General features: G+C 32.6%; 1 protein-coding gene and 1 long non-coding RNA gene across 27 annotated transcripts; both read right to left on the bottom strand.

Moving 5' to 3' along the window:
• Window positions 1–1,216: 1,216 nt before the first annotated feature.
• On the bottom strand, window positions 1,217–8,234 carry LOC132605995 (uncharacterized). Of its 25 annotated transcripts, none has more exons than XR_009569543.1 (11): window positions 7,830–8,234; window positions 7,557–7,622; window positions 6,799–6,925; window positions 6,611–6,703; window positions 5,217–6,507; window positions 3,781–5,126; window positions 3,197–3,346; window positions 2,762–2,852; window positions 2,555–2,642; window positions 2,260–2,376; window positions 1,217–1,536 (listed from the first exon to the last, which is right to left on the bottom strand). XR_009569543.1 is itself a non-coding variant. In XM_060319292.1 (6 exons), the coding sequence occupies exons 1-4, from the start codon at window positions 4,024–4,026 to the stop codon at window positions 2,605–2,607; spliced, it is 525 nt and encodes a 174-aa protein (XP_060175275.1). In that variant the 5' UTR covers window positions 4,027–4,959; the 3' UTR covers window positions 1,217–1,536; window positions 2,260–2,376; window positions 2,555–2,604. The 25 variants fall into 25 exon arrangements, 1 of the variants encoding a protein (XP_060175275.1); XR_009569542.1 differs by lacking the exon at window positions 7,557–7,622 and having other exon boundaries at window positions 5,217–5,411; window positions 6,276–6,507; window positions 7,830–8,230; XR_009569549.1 differs by lacking the exon at window positions 6,611–6,703 and having other exon boundaries at window positions 5,217–5,411; window positions 7,830–7,921; window positions 8,004–8,229.
• A 7,470-nt stretch (window positions 8,235–15,704) lies between these two features.
• On the bottom strand, window positions 15,705–18,422 carry LOC132605994 (uncharacterized). Of its 2 annotated transcripts, XR_009569535.1 has the most exons (3): window positions 18,089–18,391; window positions 16,745–17,665; window positions 15,705–15,867 (listed from the first exon to the last, which is right to left on the bottom strand). It is a non-coding gene; the product is annotated as an uncharacterized LOC132605994 (long non-coding RNA). The 2 variants fall into 2 exon arrangements; XR_009569534.1 differs by lacking the exon at window positions 15,705–15,867 and having other exon boundaries at window positions 16,566–17,665; window positions 18,089–18,422.
• Between the last annotated feature and the right edge of the window lie 762 nt (window positions 18,423–19,184).

The raw sequence follows: 19,184 nt of genomic DNA, 5'->3' as shown, positions 1-19,184 counted from the left end.
CTTTTGGTACAATTTGCATTGCTATTGTTCGTCCTCTCTTCACGTTTAAAGTATTGACAAAGAAGGAAAATAGGGATAAAAGTCACTCCCTCCGTTCACTTTTACTTGTCCATGTTAACATATCGAGAAAGTTTGTTCTTATTATTAATTTTACCCTTCACATTAATTACTCATTTTCAAGTCATTTTCCAAAGCTATTGAGACTTACACCAATAAATATGAATATTATGGTAAAATATATACTCCCCCCGTCCCATATTACTTATCACTTTTCCTTTTGCACGCCCCTTAAGAAATCATAAATAAAAGATGTATTTCACTATCTTACCCCTATCTCCCTCCAATAAATACATTCTAATCAAAATTGACTATTTTCAAAAACATTACTATATTATAGAAACGACACTGGGAAAGATTTAATAATTTTATCTTTTGTTCTTATTATTAATTTTACCTTTCACATTAACTACTCATTTTCCAAAGCTATTGAGACTTACACCAATAAATATGAATATTATGGTAAAATATATACTCTCTCCATCCCATATTACTTGTCAATTTTCCTTTTGCACGCCCCTTAAAAAATCATAAATAAAAGATGTATTTCACTATCTTACTCCTATATCTCTCAACTAAATACATTCTACTCAAAATTGATTATTTTCAAGAATATTACTATATTATAGAAACCAAGATTTAATAAATTTTACCTTGATTTTGTAAATAAACAAGTAATTTGGATATATATTTTTAGTAATGTGATCAGGTAATATGGGACAAAGAGAGTACTTCATTTATTAATTCTTAAAGAACGTAAAAAGTCAAAAGTAAATAAGTAAAAATGTACGAAGGAAACAAATATATGTCAAAAAATTAAAATTAAAATGCATACATGAGAAGAGAATGAATACTCACTGCTATCTCTCTACAAGTTATCCCACAACACATGTAAACACGTGTCACCAAAAAGTAGTAGGGGAAATATAAGTGGAAGCCAAATGTAGCCAACAATGGAAAGGTCAAACAGACGTGTCACCGTAATAGAGGAAAATAAAAGGCATGAGGATGCAGTGTTTGTCCCATTTACAGTACAACTTAAATTGCTTTCTGTACAATGATTTAATGTTGTGTTCATCCCACCAAAAGTGTCGTTTCTATAATAACTAGATGTGCGGGCTCAACATTCCGACTTAAATGTACTTTTATGTGAACAATATCACTTCACAATCCGATAATTTAGAAAGAGATAATTATAAAACTACAATAAGTTAAAAATATGATCCTATAAGAATAGGATGACACTAAGCACAAAACAAAAGGAAGCTTAGTAAAATTAATCAACTGACAACAATTCTACTCTTAAGAATGAAAAACATGTTATGACTGCATATCCTTCTCTTCAAGATGTGTTTAAATGGGAGCAGCAAGCCAAAATATATTTTTCCATCAAGACTATTTTACACAAGAAAATGGTGAAATTTTCTAAGAATGTCTTTCTCCTTGCTGCCTTTGCTTTTGTTGAAGAAAGATCAATACCTGTGCAAAGACCAAGAAGGCACAATCAGCTCACAAATATCTTTCAAGACATGCCCCTATGTATTTTAGTTTTCCCAAAAATGCAGAGAGAAGATGCAACATGTTACTTGGTTGGTAATTCCACATCTTTTTAGGCTAACGTTGCAATCTCAATTTGATCATAAGATACCGTTTCAAATCTTTTGTCACCAACTCTGCAGCTTGAACTTAGTCTAATTTCTTTTCATCATTAATCATTAGAAGCAGCCAATGCATTTTTACTAACTAATTTGTGCAAATGTACAGCTTAATATGTACATGCACTTAAAAATTTATATTAGCAATTCATTCAGTTGAAGCTGCCTTCTTTTTACAGGTAATACACTATTCCCGTAGTAGAAATCAGTAAAGTGTGAGCTCGAAAAAAGAACAGCGTAATACAACGTGTCTAAAAAACAAAGGAATATCAATCTACCCCTTGACCGTGTAAAGATTAAAGTGAACAACCAAGTCACCTAAGTCACTTATAAAAGTTGAATCTAGAGGTGAAGTGGTTTCTAAGTTTTGTATCCTAATAATACAATTGATAGTTTTTATCCACGACCAGCTACTTAATATAAATACAACATCATAATCAGTCACTAACAATTATCAGTACACAAAACAGAACACTGTGGTTCTTTTTTTAAAAAAAAAAAAGGGACCCAAAATTTAAAGCGCCTGAAAAGGTATGTGACATTGTACCTGAAGGGCTTGAAAATTAGAGAATCTGAAATCAACCCTTTTCCCGTGGTTTGACCTGCTTGTTGTTCTGCTTCTGAAACTTGAACGTTTTTCTCTGTCATCTTTCCTCACTCGACCCTATAATTATTAATAAGAGAGCAAGGATCCAAAAGTACTAAGTGGTAACTATACTAAGTGGCACGTATACCAAACATTTTTAACCGCGAAGAAGTTAAATCCATAAGAACTTGAAACTCTTCGGAGAACACAGTATATATCAGTACAAAGATTTAGATTATGAAATTAAAAATCATACCAAAATTTTACTGAACAAATCGAGGCGACCTGCGAGGCTCGCTGACTCTTTTATCTTCTGTTCCATAGCAGTAGCGTAGAGCTAACTCCTGAAAAAATGGCTGGACATATTAGGATATCTACAAATAAGAAGAAAACGCGTGTAAAAACTGTTCATCCTTATTCAAACAACCCACATGCAAAGGCAAATACTGAAAATTTAACGTACCAGAAGCTTTCAATGGTTTCACTGTCGAACACCGCTGCAAATTCAAAGTTGGCGCCAGGATAACTGAGGATTCCTCAACTCCCAGTAGATTCTAGACACAGAGAATTGAAATAAGCTTTTGAACTCCTTCAGAGAGAACTTCTTATAATGACTCCAAATCTAATTTCAAATCAATCTCAAAAATCAAAGATGACCTTCAGTTCTTAAATCAGAAAACAACTCAAGAGTTAATCAACCTCTGAAAAATTCGACTAAAGAACAATAGCAGCAGAGCGAAGGAAACCGAACCCCAAGCAGACACGGATAATCTTTGTACCATCAAGCCTTTGCATGAAATATTGGTGAAAAGAGGGGCAAGGCGGGCTCGTTTTCACTTTCATATTTGTTTTATTCAAAAGGGTTTTGATTCAATTTGATTTGATAGTTTCAACTTACCGCAAAAGTTTTACTCATATTCAAAAGGGTCTTGATTCTAGAAGATGCAGATGCCAGAACGTATGCATCAATCTCCAATCCAGCACTCAAGACAAACTCCCAAGAAATGTCATTCTCTGTCCATGTTGATATCTCTACTCCAGCTTGACACTGTAAAAGAATGATGCTATTTATCAACCCAAAAACTCCGTGGATCAGCAAAATATAGAGAAATGGTCTTAAATGGCAACACAATCCCCTTTTGTTCAAACTATGCATGATGGGCGAAAGAGGCTTTAATTGCATCTTAAGTGATACTATCTAATTCTGTATGATAAATGAGATATACCATGTGACTTCCAAAAGTCTACCAATTTCAAATAGCTGGTTTGGCCCTCTATTCTTTTCAAAGTTTTTTTTTTTATTAATTCTCAAAGTAACTAATTTAAATACACCTCCCCAGAACAAATTGACAACAGAACAAAGCACTTCTATCCTTCACATTTAAAGGAAATTCCAAAACAGAGCAAGTGCCAAAAACATATCATGTTGAAAATTGTAATTAGTTTCAGTATATGAGGAGCAGTAAATAAAACAGGCCTTACTGAGAAATTCTTCAGTCGTGAGTAAAGCCTTGGCCTATTTTTTGTACTTGTAACGTGCAAGGCTCTATTCTCATTTGGCCTTCCCCTTTTGCTCCACGCATGCCATACCCAAAACAAAGAGAAAAAAGGAGCGCAGAAAAAAAAAACAGTTAATTCATAAAACATAGATAAAATGTGGTACCAAGAAAGTTGAGAACAAACTGGCTGCAAATGATTTTCTTCCATATCAGCATTCTTAAAACTCATATTAACACTTAGCTTCTAGAAATGAAATAACAAAGATCAATTTCGTCCCAAGAAGAAAATTTGTTTGCACCCCTACGTAAAGATAGGGGTAACACATGGTTCGAAATTGCTTTTGCCAGAAGCAACTGTATATATTGCTAGCACCTGTCCATTTGCAAATATGCTATGTATATATGCAAATATAATGATTTCTGGTGTAAGAGTTGGAAATTGCTTGAGAATCACATTTGCTTGATGCCAAGATGATTGACTGAGTTCGATTTCCACCATTCCAAACTAAGCAAGCTCTCCGTACATCTAGCTTCACATTCCGGATGAACCTTTCCACACCCTTAGCTGCAACCATATTTCGGATACCTTCACCAACATGAAATACTTCAGTCCTCTTTCTGACCAGATTGTCTCTATCCATGCAGTCCTGAAAGCAATCAAAAAGCACACTATAAAAGGAAAGTGCCTCTATAAAAATGTTAAAAATGAAGGTTAATTATTGTTTGCTTCAACCTCACAGACAACAACCACAGATGATCTTAGCCCTCTAACTCGCACCATATTGTCCAAATAATCTTGTCTGCAGATCATTGTCCTTGTAGTGTTATAATAGACATCCACTCATCTGCTTTAACATCGACTAATTCTGCCCCGAGTTCTTTCATATCAAACATAAAGACTATATGAAATGAAAAGGGCAGATTTTAACGAATTGGCAAAACTTTGTAATCGCTCCCCTGTTTTTTCGATTTTCTCTTTTTCTTGGTGTCCTATGATAGTTATCTTCAGAAGCTCAATTGGACAGTTCTGTTGTGCTGAAAGAGCTTGCATCAATCCCGTACTCTGCGTTCCAGTTCTGATGTTACAATTAACCAAATCAATCTTGGTTGCACCTTCAACATTTTTAATTATTGATTGAACTCCTGCAAATTGCATTATTGACTGAAGGGAATTATTTAGTGGCAGTTTAAGGTTTCTGGTGTGGTACCTAATGCCACAGTGCTTAAAAACCTTAATTTTCTTTCAAAACTGGGGACCTTGCTATATCTCGATCAATCCTTTCTTGTAAAGCTTCACCAAAATAGAAACAAAGTCTCTGGATGTATTACCTGTTCAAGATATATTTAAGTAAATAAAAGTGTATCTGCTCTAATAGCTTAAGCTTTTAGATGAATTCATCACACACAGTTCAACATTACCTGTAAAGGATTCCTTCCATAGGCAACATGGGATAAGATTTGCTAGCCAGATGAAGTTGCTGTTGATCCACTTCTTCTGCAGCACCTATAAGGATAATGATATGCTTCTTTTTCTCCATTTAATTTTTCTTTTTCTTTTTCTTTTTTGGCAACTTGCTCCCTCGTTTACTGTTTTTTGATTCCGCTTGAAATGTACTGCTCCAGAAAATTCATATAAGAGAAACTAACGACTGTTAATTTCACCATTATTCAGCATTAGCTTAGTAACACATAATACACGGTACTTGAATCAAAAGATGATAAATATCGACTCTTAAGATAATAAATCTTTATTTACCGAAGATAAACTTTACTTTCACTTATTTCACTTGTAAATATAAGACCACGTAACATATCCTACAGCTTGGACAGATGAGAAAAGAGGAAATTCCTTAGTTGTTGTCGTTTCTTCTGATGCATAATGGGAGCTTCAGCCATTAGAATGTGATAACCACCTGATGTAGAGAGTTGGATATCCGAGACCACTTTTGTACACTATTTGGATTCAATAACATGGCAAAAACTCCAAGAACTGCTCTCTCCTTTCTTTTCCCCTCAATGTATCTGTCTCTTATGGCATTTCATCCAGAAAGGCACTTTGATAATACAAAGAACGACTACGAAGGATCATATTACTGACATTTGATACTCACTCGAGTGGATTATACAAAGTCCAGTCATGAGATTGACTAACACTTAGGGCAAGCTTGGAAATACAAAAGACAGATTTCAAGAAGTGAGAGCTTTACAAAGGTCAAGCTTAATAACCAAAAGAAGCTGGATAGAGAATGTCATATATAACACGTAAAAATTGAAAATAGTTAGCTCAAGTCACAAAGAATTGTCCTAGAATACATATTTGTACCATAACATGAGCAAATAGAATGTGGTTGCGAGAGAAATCAAACCAGGAAGCAACAAAAAATACTTGCTCAGGGCCTAAATGATGCAGTATCCATTTCGTATTCACATAACAGTACTTGAGAACGTATGTTGTCCTGACGGAAAAGTGTACTCTACCACTCCAATTGTGAAGCAGAATAGTTGTTAAGAAGACTGTCTCATCCTTGGTAATTTAGCCAATCTTCTCATAGTAGGTAATGAAGGGCAGTGGGCTTGAATGCTTGGTACTCCCTATTAGAATCCCCGATTTGAATACGCAAAAAATTAGCAAGTTAAATGAACCGGCATTGTAGCTGGCCGGCTTATTCTTATGCCTTTATAGACTCCATTTCAACTCCCTCAATGTTACCTATAAGGTGTTACGCTGATAATTAATATATCGGTAAAAGGAGTGAAAGTCTCAAGAGAACTGATTGCAAGTCACAAGTTAGATAGAGAGATGCAAATTTCACCATGATTCAAAAGAGCAAGTATAACTCTAAACTTTCACCGTGACATGCAACGGAAGAAAGGTGCTAACATAGGTTGCCAAGCGATCTAGAGCTCTGACGGCAAAATATAGAAGAACTAAGTTAACTCAATAAATTTTCACTTTCAAGGTCAATTATTAAGAGAGTCAAGGCAGTATATCAAACATTACCAAGATCTATACTCCATCCATTGTTAGGAGCAACCAAGTAAAATTGCTATATGCAAGAGGGTAGCAACTTTTCCATATTTTACAGGACCGACACTTGCACCTATCTCCTTACAACTCAAATCATTTCCTGCAAAACCACAAAAAACATGATTAGGGAAATATAAGTTGCAAGAAAAGAGAAATATGTTAGAAATTACACCAAATTTCCATTAGTGTTTCTGGTGGCCCTTGGAAAGGGTGAGTTTTATGAATCAACTGCTGCATCCTAATTTCCTCCCACACATACTTACTGATCTATTGTTTCCCATAAAGTGACGTCAAGCCAAAAGTCAATTGCTCGGCAACTAAAATAATGTAACTCACATGAACTTCAAGGGAATTCTCGGCAAAATGGTAACTTCTTGATAGTCCTATATTATTTTATTATATTCTTTTGGATTAGTCATAGTATTCTCACTCTTAAATTAAAAAAAAAAAATACAAAATTCAAAGCATGGTATTCTTCATTTTAGGTTGCTAGAGCAGGCCTAATGCAAATTCAAGATCAAACGCATGACATAAAAGAGTGGTGGTACTGAGAATTAATTTCAGCAAGATCATATAGAAAACCACCAATATTTCACCTTTTCACTCATGAAATTTTCGGGTGCAAATTTTAAAGAAATTTAGAACATTGTGCAATTTAATGTGCTAGATGTTTGGTTGGGTTAGATGTTGGGTACAACACTTGCCATCAACTTGGATCATCAAAGACTCACTCCTAAAGTGGTCGAAATTGGACGTGCATGTGCTAAAAAATTAAGGGCGGCTCAATTGCAGAAAACCTATCAAAAGAGGAAACAAATAAAAAAGAACAGTTAATTTAGGCATATTATCAAACACCCTCAGTGCATCAATGTGAAAATAAGATACGGTCATATAAGAGCATTTGAAACTATCCAAAAGAACAGAGAAATTAACATATACCCACAAAAAATTCATTAGCAAAAATTGAGTGCACTAAATAAAGGCAATAACAGAGAAGAACTCACCAGAATTGAACAAACTAAAGCATAGACAACTTGGAGATCCAGTTGAGAAATTTGAAGGGAAAAAAAACCAGATGATGTGTATGCAGCATTTTCTAATACATCAAGCAAGAGGAGGAACAAAAATTAAACAAAATTTACCGAAAGGAGCAGAGCAGTAAAAGATAGATGGCAAACTTGAAAAAGTGAAGAAGAGAGTAAGCGCAGCACAAAGTTGATACACTCTGAAATCTGAACTTGTGAATAGGCTGTGAAATCCGGGTATATACATTACAGTCCACGTGGTTTTGGGACAGAGTGCAACTCATGTTGCTTTTTGTACAATAGCTTGTAGCATGTGTTCGTCCTTGTTCGTCCTAAAACTGTCGTTTCTAATATAGTAGAGACATTGCATGTGCGCATGTAGTTGTGTTTAGATAATGATAATATATATATATATATATATATATATTATGTTTAAAATACGATTAATATAACATTGTAGTTTGTGCTTCGTATTTAAAATTTTATTATATTCGTGTTTGCTACGAAAATTTATTAATACTTTTTAAAAGAGAAGACTTGTTTAAAAGAAAACTATTTTCCTCTCTTTGAGATAAAATAATTATAATATTTAAGTATCAGTTGATACTTTCAATTTTAATTTGATTAATTTAAAGGTGTAAAATACTTATTATTTTTTATCAAATTTTGATTTGGATAATTCTAATTCAAATTATTAAATTAATTTTACATGTTTAAAACGAAACAAAGTAGAAATTGATTTTCTATTGAAACGAAGAAATGCTATTTTTTAATTTTTGGTAAATATTCTCGATTTAGCTCACTTTACTTGTCATGTTGTCTTTTGCATGGTTTTTTAAGGAAACGTGAATTAGAATTATAATTTGACTAATTTACCTTATTCATTATTTGATCTTCATTTGATATTAATCTCTTTTCATATTTATTAGAGTAAGAATAAAAATAAAAAAGTAATTAAATTATATCTTATTTTTTAAATATGTATATTTTAAGTATATTTATTTTAGTAAACATAACAAATAAATGACATGGCGGAATAGCAAATACAGCAATTAAATATTTTGAAGGAAAGTAATAATATGGGGTCCATGTTTTTGTTGTGCAATAATTTCATTTGCTCCCACTAATGGGTTAATATGCATGTGGCAATGAATCCACTATTATTGACTTAATGGGGATACTTTAGGAATTACATGAATATTGTTTGATTTTTTAATATATGGGGTGCACGTTTTTTTTTTTTTTTTGACGTTGCCTTTTTTTTTTAATATGGGGTCCATTTTTTTTTCATGAGTTTGAAGAGGATAGGGTCCACTTTTTTTTCATGAGTTTGGAGAGGGTGGGGTCCACCTTTTTTTTAAAATATTGCTTGGCGTTTTTAGTGTGGGGTCCACTTTTTTTTTTAAGAGTGACTGACGACGAATCATGGGTAAACCGATGTTTTTATATAGTAGAAAAATAGAAATATAATAAAGTATTTCTATCTACTTTTTAGAAGAGTTGGTAATATAAAGTATAAAACGACATTTTTTTGCCCTTAAATAAAAAAGTGGGTGGGACCACAAAGGATTTTTTTCCCCTTAAATAAAAAAATGGGACCGAACACGGACGACGATCTTGCTTCTATAAACCGGCTCTTCTATATAGTAGTAATAGTAAAGTAATACATATAATTTTTTTATCAAATTTTGATTTGGATAATTCTAATTCAAATTATTATATTAATTTTACATGTTTAAAATGAAACAAAGTAGAAATTTGATTTTCTATTTAAATGAAGAACTTCTATTTTTTAATTTTTAGTAAATATTTTTTGTTTAACTCATTTTACTTGTCATGTTATTTTTTACACGATTTTTTAAGGAAACGTCAATTAGAATTAGAATTTCACTACTTTACCTTATTAATTATTTGATCTCCATTTAATATTATTTTTTATTTTATGACATTAATCTCTTTTCACATTTATTAGAGTAAGGAAAAAATGAAAAAGTAATTAAATTCTATCTTATTTTAATATATAAGTATTTTAAGTATGTTGTTGTACAATAATTTTATTTGCTCCCACTAATGAGTTGATACGCATGTGGCAATGAATCCATCATTATTGATTTAATTGTTTGATTTTTTAATATAGGATGCACTTTTTTTTTAACATTGTTTTTTTTTTAATAAGGGATTCATAAAAAATAGCAAATTTTTATATCATTTCTAACATATACATAAAAATCTGTAAGTTTATTAATTAAATAAAATATTTATAGGGATCCCACTTAATCAAGAATTCAGATGTTCATCTAGTCAAAGCTCCCTCCCCCTCTCTCTCACTGTCTCTCTTAATAATTGTTGTTATACCCCGTTTTAACCGGGTCAAATTAGAGTATAACATATTGGGGATTCCTATAATGCTTTATTTTAAGGAGTCACCACCTAATTAATTTAACGGTGAATTAGGACACCTAAATGTTAACTAAGGTAAAGTTAAACTAAACCTCCGTTAATAGTCTGCTTAATCAGTGTGATTCTAGGTAAGGGTTCTATATTATCCTAAAGGGAAGGGGTTAGGCATCCTTTAGAATCCGTTAACTACGGTTATCCGACCAAACTTAGGTTAACTAATTAATGCTAAATAAGATGCCACGAAATTTTAAGAAAAGAGGCTAGGAAATGTTGCTAAGGTCTTAAGGAGAATACAAGGATGTTGCTCAAGATAGGATTTAAATATAACAATTGGCCAAAAAAAAAAAAAGATTTTAAAGGCCATTTAAAATAAAATTTATAAAGTTTCTAAGGCTTTAAATAAAAAATGCTATTTAGAATGAGATTTGTAAAAAATGTAATAATTTGCATGAAAGGAAACTTCAAATGCAATTTAAAATAGACTTATAAATGTTGCAAAGACCTTAAGTAATGATGCTAATGCTATAAATAATAAGATTTGCATAAATATATAGGTAGAAGAAAACGCAGGTTTGTTCAATATTTTAATAAATATTTAAAACAACTCAAATGGTAAGATATCAATTGATTTTGCGATCTAAGGGTGTAAACAAGATTATATTTTATTAACTACATTTGGCTAAAATATGAATAATTTGGATAAACTCCTTAAAAGATGTCTATAGAATATTCTTCGGTTCCTATTTGCATGTTAGTAGTGTTAAAATTCCCAAAGATAATGAAACATGATTCCTTTAACTCAAAATATCAATTTACACTATTGAAAATCCATTGTTCTAAGAGTGAATATTATAAATACTATAAGTGACTTTAATATAAAAGAAGAGAATGAAACTTATGAAACTAATTATTAGTTTTCCTTAAATTAACTACCCATTACTAAAACTGAACCCACTAATTTATCAGGACTTATCTAAACTAAAAGGTTAGTTGCATAATACAAATTTATGAGCACAAAATAAAATGAAAGAGGCAAATGATATCAAATGGGTCAGCCCATTTTGGGACGGCTGGACCTATTGGCTGCTAGACTTTGGGCCAAGCAAATTCTTTCATATACTGCTGCGGATTGGGGCTGCTGCTGTTGATGTCTATTGGGCCTTAGCCCAGAACTTATGTTTTGCTATTTTTTGCCATGGACAGAGCTGGACAGGAGAAAAGAATTTTGTTGGGCTTTATAGCCCAACGCCAAATGTAGAGGAAGACGAGTCCTTCGGACTCATACGCGATAGTCATGCAAAGAAGCGAAAGAAAAGGATTAGTATCTAATCAATGAGTAAGGTTAAACATATAAAATGTGAACAAAAAAGGACAAAGCAACAGGTTGTGTATATTATGTATACCCTACGCATATCATATAGCAGTAGCACATAATACTAAAAGACTCAGAATTTAATGCTTCAAGGATCTTCGATGCTAAGATAAGCACACTGCCCACAACCAAATGATTAAGCTAAGTTAGGAGGTATTTATGCTAATGTTAAAGCTAGCTAGCAGCAGAGGCATAAGGAACCTGCACAAATGATTATATCTTAAACTATACTGATTCATCATTAAACCTACATGAGTGTTTAAACTAAGATTATTAAGGAATATTATTGGCACTGGACATATACATGAGATTTCAAGACTAAACATACTTAGCAACTGATTAGGTATACTAATACAAGACTGACACTGATACTAAATTGCTGCTAACTTACAGCAAAATGATCTCACTATATTATCGACCCACATATAAATACTTGACATCAGGCTGAGTTTAAACAAAATCAAAAAAAACTTCCAATATTTAGACTAACAACAAGGCTGAACTAACAAACCAACAACATAATTGCATATAAACATATACAGACATACAAATGCCAGAAGTTATTAAAACTATACTAAAAGGCAAATGCCTTACTCAAACAGACATGCATTCTTGATATGCTTACACCAGTATGGCCTCCTAGACTAACATAGGGCCTCATACCTATTCAGTTTACTCATATTAAGGATATTCAAACAAGAGAAAACAGCAGATTCATTTTCCTTTAAATAGGATAATTTAAACACACATCGAAACATACTGGCACACACAAGCTAGCATTAGACAGGACATAGGCACAAAAGATACAGGAAAGTTCATGACCAATTTCAGCATGCAAAGACATGTCTTATACTCAAATTTAGGGATTGCCCAAACAGAGGCAAAGGAGTTGAAGCAAGCAACTATCGATAGCTTAAACTATCACTGTTGTCCACCAGATTTCAAATAAATATGAGAAGATAGAATGCTCTTTAAAGAACTAGGATTTATTAACTCAATATGAGACAAATTCTATGCAATGTCTATGTTAGGACTAGGTGAAGAGGGGTATGTGAAATCCAAGTAGATTCTTACAAGTTCATTTTTGCATACAGAGATCCCATTTCGACCAGTTTTAAATAAAAACTTATTTTAGCGTCTTGTTAAATCCAAAGTCCTTATGAACTGCTTAAGAGATGAGAACAGTTTGAACATTCAAGTAAAACAAGGACTAAACTTCGAGCATGCTAATGATAATATCGAATACAATGACTCGTATGAGCACTCCTAAATTGCAGTACTAAAACATTTTAAAAGGTCAGGTAGGAATTTCGATTCAAACTCCTATATGCATATCTAAACCCCCAATTTAAGTTAAACAACATCGTATAACTAAGCGAGGCAGGCCCTTACTACCAGATTAAACCAAACATTATCAATATAGTCATCTAAATATAAGCATACAGACACAGCTGAGACTAACATCAATCTAGGCTGGGATATGCATATACCAGCATTATCGACTATTAAAACCGCAATCAATTAAACTCGAACATACACTCATATTATTAAGCTACTAACTGAAGTTATATTAACTGAAACTACGGAATATGCATGAACACACTAAATTGACTGAAACGATAAAGAAACACACATCGACACACGAAAGAAAAGAACATGCGAGCAAAGTAAAAAGGACAGGATGACTACGGACCTTTTTTGGGTGCAGCGAACAGGGTGCGGGGGTTTCGATATCCCTTCAAACACTACAAATCTACTTCGAAATACCGCAAATTACGAATTCGTATACCCTCAAATCCAAACGGATGACAAGGGTAAAAACAGAACAAAAGAAGACGATTTAGATTTTTTTTGACTTGATATCAAACAACGCTGCTAAAAGAACTGATGTTTTCTCAAAGGATTTCTGCTCTCCAAGAATTTTGTTTTTTTCTTCTTTTTTTAGATTTGTTCCCCTCCTTTATAGTTTTTTACTTTGTTTGAAGGAAAAGAGCAGGAGGAGCGTGGGGAACAGGGTGAAATAGGGTGGCAGTGGCAACGTGGGGAACAAAGTGAGATGGGGATGGCAGAAGCGTGGGGGGAACAGGAGAAGGTGGAGGACAGAGGAGAGAGGAAAGAAGAGAGAAGGGGGAGGCGCGGCGGAGGGGAAAAGGAAATGAAGGGAAACCCTAAAAGGGTTTCCCTTATCTCGAACGGGGATGGGTCGGACCCGGTCCATTTGTGGACTGGGTCAATTTCTTTTGGGCTGGGTATTACATGAAGGGGCTAGTGAATTAAAACATGGACTGGTCTAAAATTGGGGTCAAAATATGGGCTGGTCCAAAAATATTTATGAGTTGATTGGACTTTGATTTGGGGTCCGATAAATCAAAAAAATACGGACTGAGTGCAAAGAATAGTTTGACTTCTAATTTTAAATAAAAGGCCTATTTTAACTAAACATATACTGAGTGTGACAAAATATTACCTAATACAAAATATGTAATTATTAGGACTCGGGTAATAAAATTATATGATGTTGTAATAGCCGTGCAATAATATTTTAACAATAAGTAAACGCTATCATTTGATTGTGCGGAATAAAAAAAACGTGATACGTATGCAGAAGGTGGTAAATGCTGAAACGCAAATTATAACAACACTAATAATAAATAGCAGTAACGAATAGCGGTAATAATAGCTAATAATAATAATAATAATAATAATAATAATAATAATAATAATAATAATAATAATAATAATAATAATAATAATAATAATAATGACAATAATAATAATGACGATGATAATGGTAATAATAAGAATAATAATAATTAATAACAGTTAGTAATAATAATAGTAATAATTTGATAATAATAATAATAATAATAATAATTAATAATAATAATAATGATAATAATAATAATAATAATGATTAATAATAATAATGATAACTGTAGTAAGAGTAATGAAATGCTGGTATTAATAAAGCTGATAATTACAATAAAAGTACAATATATATTTCTTAATTTTTTCCAAAATGTTAGAAGCGTAAATAGGTATTTCGGAGGAGAGGTGGGACAAAATTGGGTGTCAACAATTGTGATTCCTTATTCTCAGCGTATTTACCCTTCTCTGATTTCTTCTCTGCCAATGGTGGTCGATACATATTTTTATATTACTAGTTTTCGTACCCGCGCGATGCGCGGTAGCCAGTATCAAAGAAAATTAATCGTGAAAAATTATTATCTTGTTATTTGATATGATAGTTTTTTGTCATATCGTATTTACATATTTAAAATCAATAAATTTGTGAGATATTAAGTATAACTATTAATATACTAAATTTAATGTTATCAATGATGTATACTCAAACAAAAAAAAAAAACTATATTGAAAATTTAAATTGACACTTAACATTATATCACGATTGCAACTACTTTAGATATTTTGATATGAAAACAAAAAAGAAATATCGCTATAACATCCCATTGACATAATTAAAAGGAGTTCTGATATTAAAAATAATTTTTAATTAGTCAACTTTGATATTTATTTGTTTAATCCTTTAAGACATAATGACATAATTTTTATCTTCTAATTCAAATTTAAAATAATCTTTCAATACAAATTTTTAAAAATATCATACTTAATTTTAAAACTTTATGTTTTAATTACAATTCAAAAACTAACATCACGTTTTTGTGTCAAAATTGAAAGATTGTATTTAACCAAGTAAAATTTGTACACAACCTGCTCTTTGGATATGTCACCTTCTATTATTAGCTCGTCCCTCGATTTAATATCTTCACTACCTATTCTCCTTTTAATATTGGGATAATTTAAGAGAGAACACTGTTAAAATTTTCTTTCTTAACACTAACCTCTCTAGTAGTTGCAATAGTATATTTATCTCACTTGATTTCTTTATGACACTGACCCCATTTTAATGTTCAAATTTGTCACATAATATTTGAATAATTTTAAAATAAAAATATTGGATTGTGTAACAAAGAAAGCTATATAGCCAAAAAAAATGTCATCCAACAGAATGATATATGAGAATACGGAAAGATGATACATGCAAACTTCAACACAATCTAAACAAAAACCTTTAGGATAATTGAATTTTTTTTTATGTGAAACTTGTTATGTTTCAAAAATTACAAATAGTGAACAAACAAATATATTCTAGGTTATCATACCTCATTAATATTTTGACTATTCTCCATTTGTGATTCTAGTTCAGTAAATATATATCTCCACCTACATATATTGCAATACATTTTACATAAGTAAAAGAGAACTGATATGACAGTAAAAAAAAAAAATATGAAAGTTTTTGCATCATTAAAAGTTAGACACTTATGAGAAAGTGGAATTCAAAGAATGAAAAGAAGGCGAGGAATGTACCAATTAAATCCTGTAAATAGAGGACAGATCATATTCAAATATATCGATATCCTCACATTATCTTTATCCTCATACAAATTTAATTCAAAAACTTTATCTTTCACAATTTGTTTTCTAATTCAAATTTCAAAGATTTAATCTTTCAATTGAAATTCAAAAAAATGTATTGATGTATCCCAAATTTTTTTATTCTTAAACGTTATAAATATTCCTTTAAAATTACCAAAAGATTACTTCGTTGATACCAAATAAATTTTAGATATGTGACTTTGGTGATACAAAATAAATTAAAGCTTATCTTTAAAATATTATTGTAAAAAAGTGCAAAATAGGGAACTTAAAGAATAAATTCTTTATATGATTTTATAAATTAATTCTCTAATTGTCACACCCTAACAATGGTTGGGCATGACGGGCACCCGACTCTCATCAGAGTCGAGCGAACCCTTAGACATTCGCTCTATCAAACCTGTCGTTTCAAAAACTTTTAAAAACATGAAACTTTTCCAAATAGAAATCATTATCTTTATAACGATTATGAAAACCTTCAATCAAATAAGTACTTTAAACCAATTGAAATCATCTAAAATACATATTCTTTTAAAATCCACAAATGACTCAACTGACATCATTTTGTCGACATCTCGACAAACATACCACAGGACACTATCTGCAGAAGTCTCTAAGAAGTAAACTGAACATTATGAGTCAGGACAGGGCCCTAACATACCCATAATCATACATATCGATACATGACTCAGCACAGCTCCAGAATGAGGTGGAACTTGCCAATCCCAGCTGACGTCCAAGCATCCTAGCTATACACTTAACCTGCTAAACAATCTGAGGCTGCGGGCATGAACACAACGTCCCAATGCTAAAGGACATCAGTACGGACAATGTACTGAGTATGTAAGGTGGTAACAAGTCATAATCATAATTTGACTTAGGAGAGAAGAAATCACAATCTAACTTAATACCTGCAGCCTTCGCTGGAAGAAACATAAATGTGCACACGAAGTCTCAAACTAATCTTTAAGTAAATAATGCAATCCAACACATATGCCGCTTCCGACATCTTAACAGAATAGTCCCTTCGGACAGCCGCTTCCGGCTAGTATCACATTAGTCCCTTCGGACTGCCGCTTCCGGCATAATAATGATGGCCCCTTCGGGCAGCCGCTTCCGGCTTAATAATGATGGCCCCTTCAGGCAGCCGCTTCCGGCTTAATATCACAATCATGTCAACACAAACTTAATCCACAAATATCAATACAAAGAGATGATACTATGGAATGTAAACATAAATCGTAAATGAAATGAAATAGTAAAATCTCGCACCCCTTCGGAGTGGTTTTGAAAATCAAACTTTATGTTTCCTTTAGTATAAAACTAATTTCCTCAAAATCATTAGTAAAACCGTATACGCAACTCAACTGGCACCTTATGGGCGTTCCCTTCGGAACATAATAGGAGTGCAATATCAATAAGCCATCACAAGAAACATTTAGACCTTACTCGTCTAAGAATGAAATCATATGGAGTACATATAGAATGAATAGCACAAGAATCATGCCAAAGGAAGAAAGGTTTGCCTTACATACCTGTCGTAGATCAACCGTAACCAAGCTTGTTTCGTCGCCCTTTTAGCCTATTTAATATGAGAGTAACACTATTGTTAATAAACTACGACTTCCCAAACTTATAAATTTACGGCCAATCACTTATGGGAATCACTTCTTAGTTCATACTTCTTGATTAGTATTTTGATTAGTTAAGAACTTAACGGAAATTCCGTTAATCGGGCAGCATTTCCTCTATATAATTCGCCTAACCCGAACTTCCAATTAATCTCCGATTATCACAACAATACCAACAACAACGATCACAGAAATAATCATATCAAATCTTTAAATTCCAGCCCATAAACAACTCAACAACCACCAAACAACCTACACGACAACAACAGCAAACAACTTATACGATTTGCGGCATAATTTTCGTAGTTCTCATCCCACAATTTAGCTATAACTTCAATGAATTTTAAACACACTTAGAAGATGATAATTCTTACCTTATGTGCCAAGAAATATTCTTCTTCCACCTTACTCCCCTTCAAGAATAGCCCGAATTCAACAACGCGATAAAACGGTACAACGTGATCGAAGCAGTGCGCCAAATCCGTATGTTATTCTTGAGAAGAATTACACTTCATATTCGTGAAATTACAAATCACGTTGCTGCTATAGTAATACAAATACACGTTCCAATCTTTATATTGATGTATGTCAATGTTGCCTGTACGAAGTAGATGCTGTACATTTATATTTTCAAGTGAATTCTCCCAAAGAGAAATCAATTAGAGATATACCTATATATAGCGTTTTCTTTTGTAAATGGGGGCCACACTTAATATAATGATACGTCCATATCTGTAATGACTTTCATGAAATCATTACACTATATGTAATGATGCCACCTCAGCTAATGATATGTATAGTCACCGGCCCTTTTATTTCCATGGCTACACGTACATAGTACTAACCTTAGTCATTAGTTTCTTGGTGTTAGGATGCCACATGGCCACCCACCAAAAGTCCTCCTCCACTTAATTCTAAATAACACTTTAATTAGTTCCGTACTCTCCAACTTTATCCCGGTATTTAATTAATTACTAACATAATTAATTTCTTGATCTCACTTCACTCAATATTAATCACTTCTAACACACTTCATATACTCATTATTATAATCATGTAGTATAACATAGTCCATAGCCTCGTTTGCCACACATAAAATATTATTTTCAATCATCGTCACCACACTTTTTCGTCTTAAAATTTTTTGGGACTTCATCCTTGTACACACCGAGCTCTTGATTTTCATCCTTGGATATGATCGAATTCTCCGGGCTCGGGTAAATTTGCTCATGCTGGACGGTTCAATTTCCTAGTCAAAAATACGGGATGCTATAGCTTGGACCGTATTTCATTCAAATAAATTTCGAATCTTGACGAAACTTATTTTCTTTGATTTGTTTAACTTCTAATCTTTATGATACATTCAAAATCACTCTAACCACCTATAAGCTCGAGGGATAACCTCATTTTCATTACTAGTATCATTTAACTCGCACACTTTCCAACGCATGAGAATACGGGATGTAACAC

This window comes from Lycium barbarum, chromosome 8, assembly GCF_019175385.1.
Source record: "Lycium barbarum isolate Lr01 chromosome 8, ASM1917538v2, whole genome shotgun sequence".
NCBI lineage: Eukaryota > Viridiplantae > Streptophyta > Magnoliopsida > Solanales > Solanaceae > Lycium > Lycium barbarum.
Note: the sequence above shows the minus strand (reverse complement) of the source record. Positions and strands in the feature narration are given on the sequence as shown.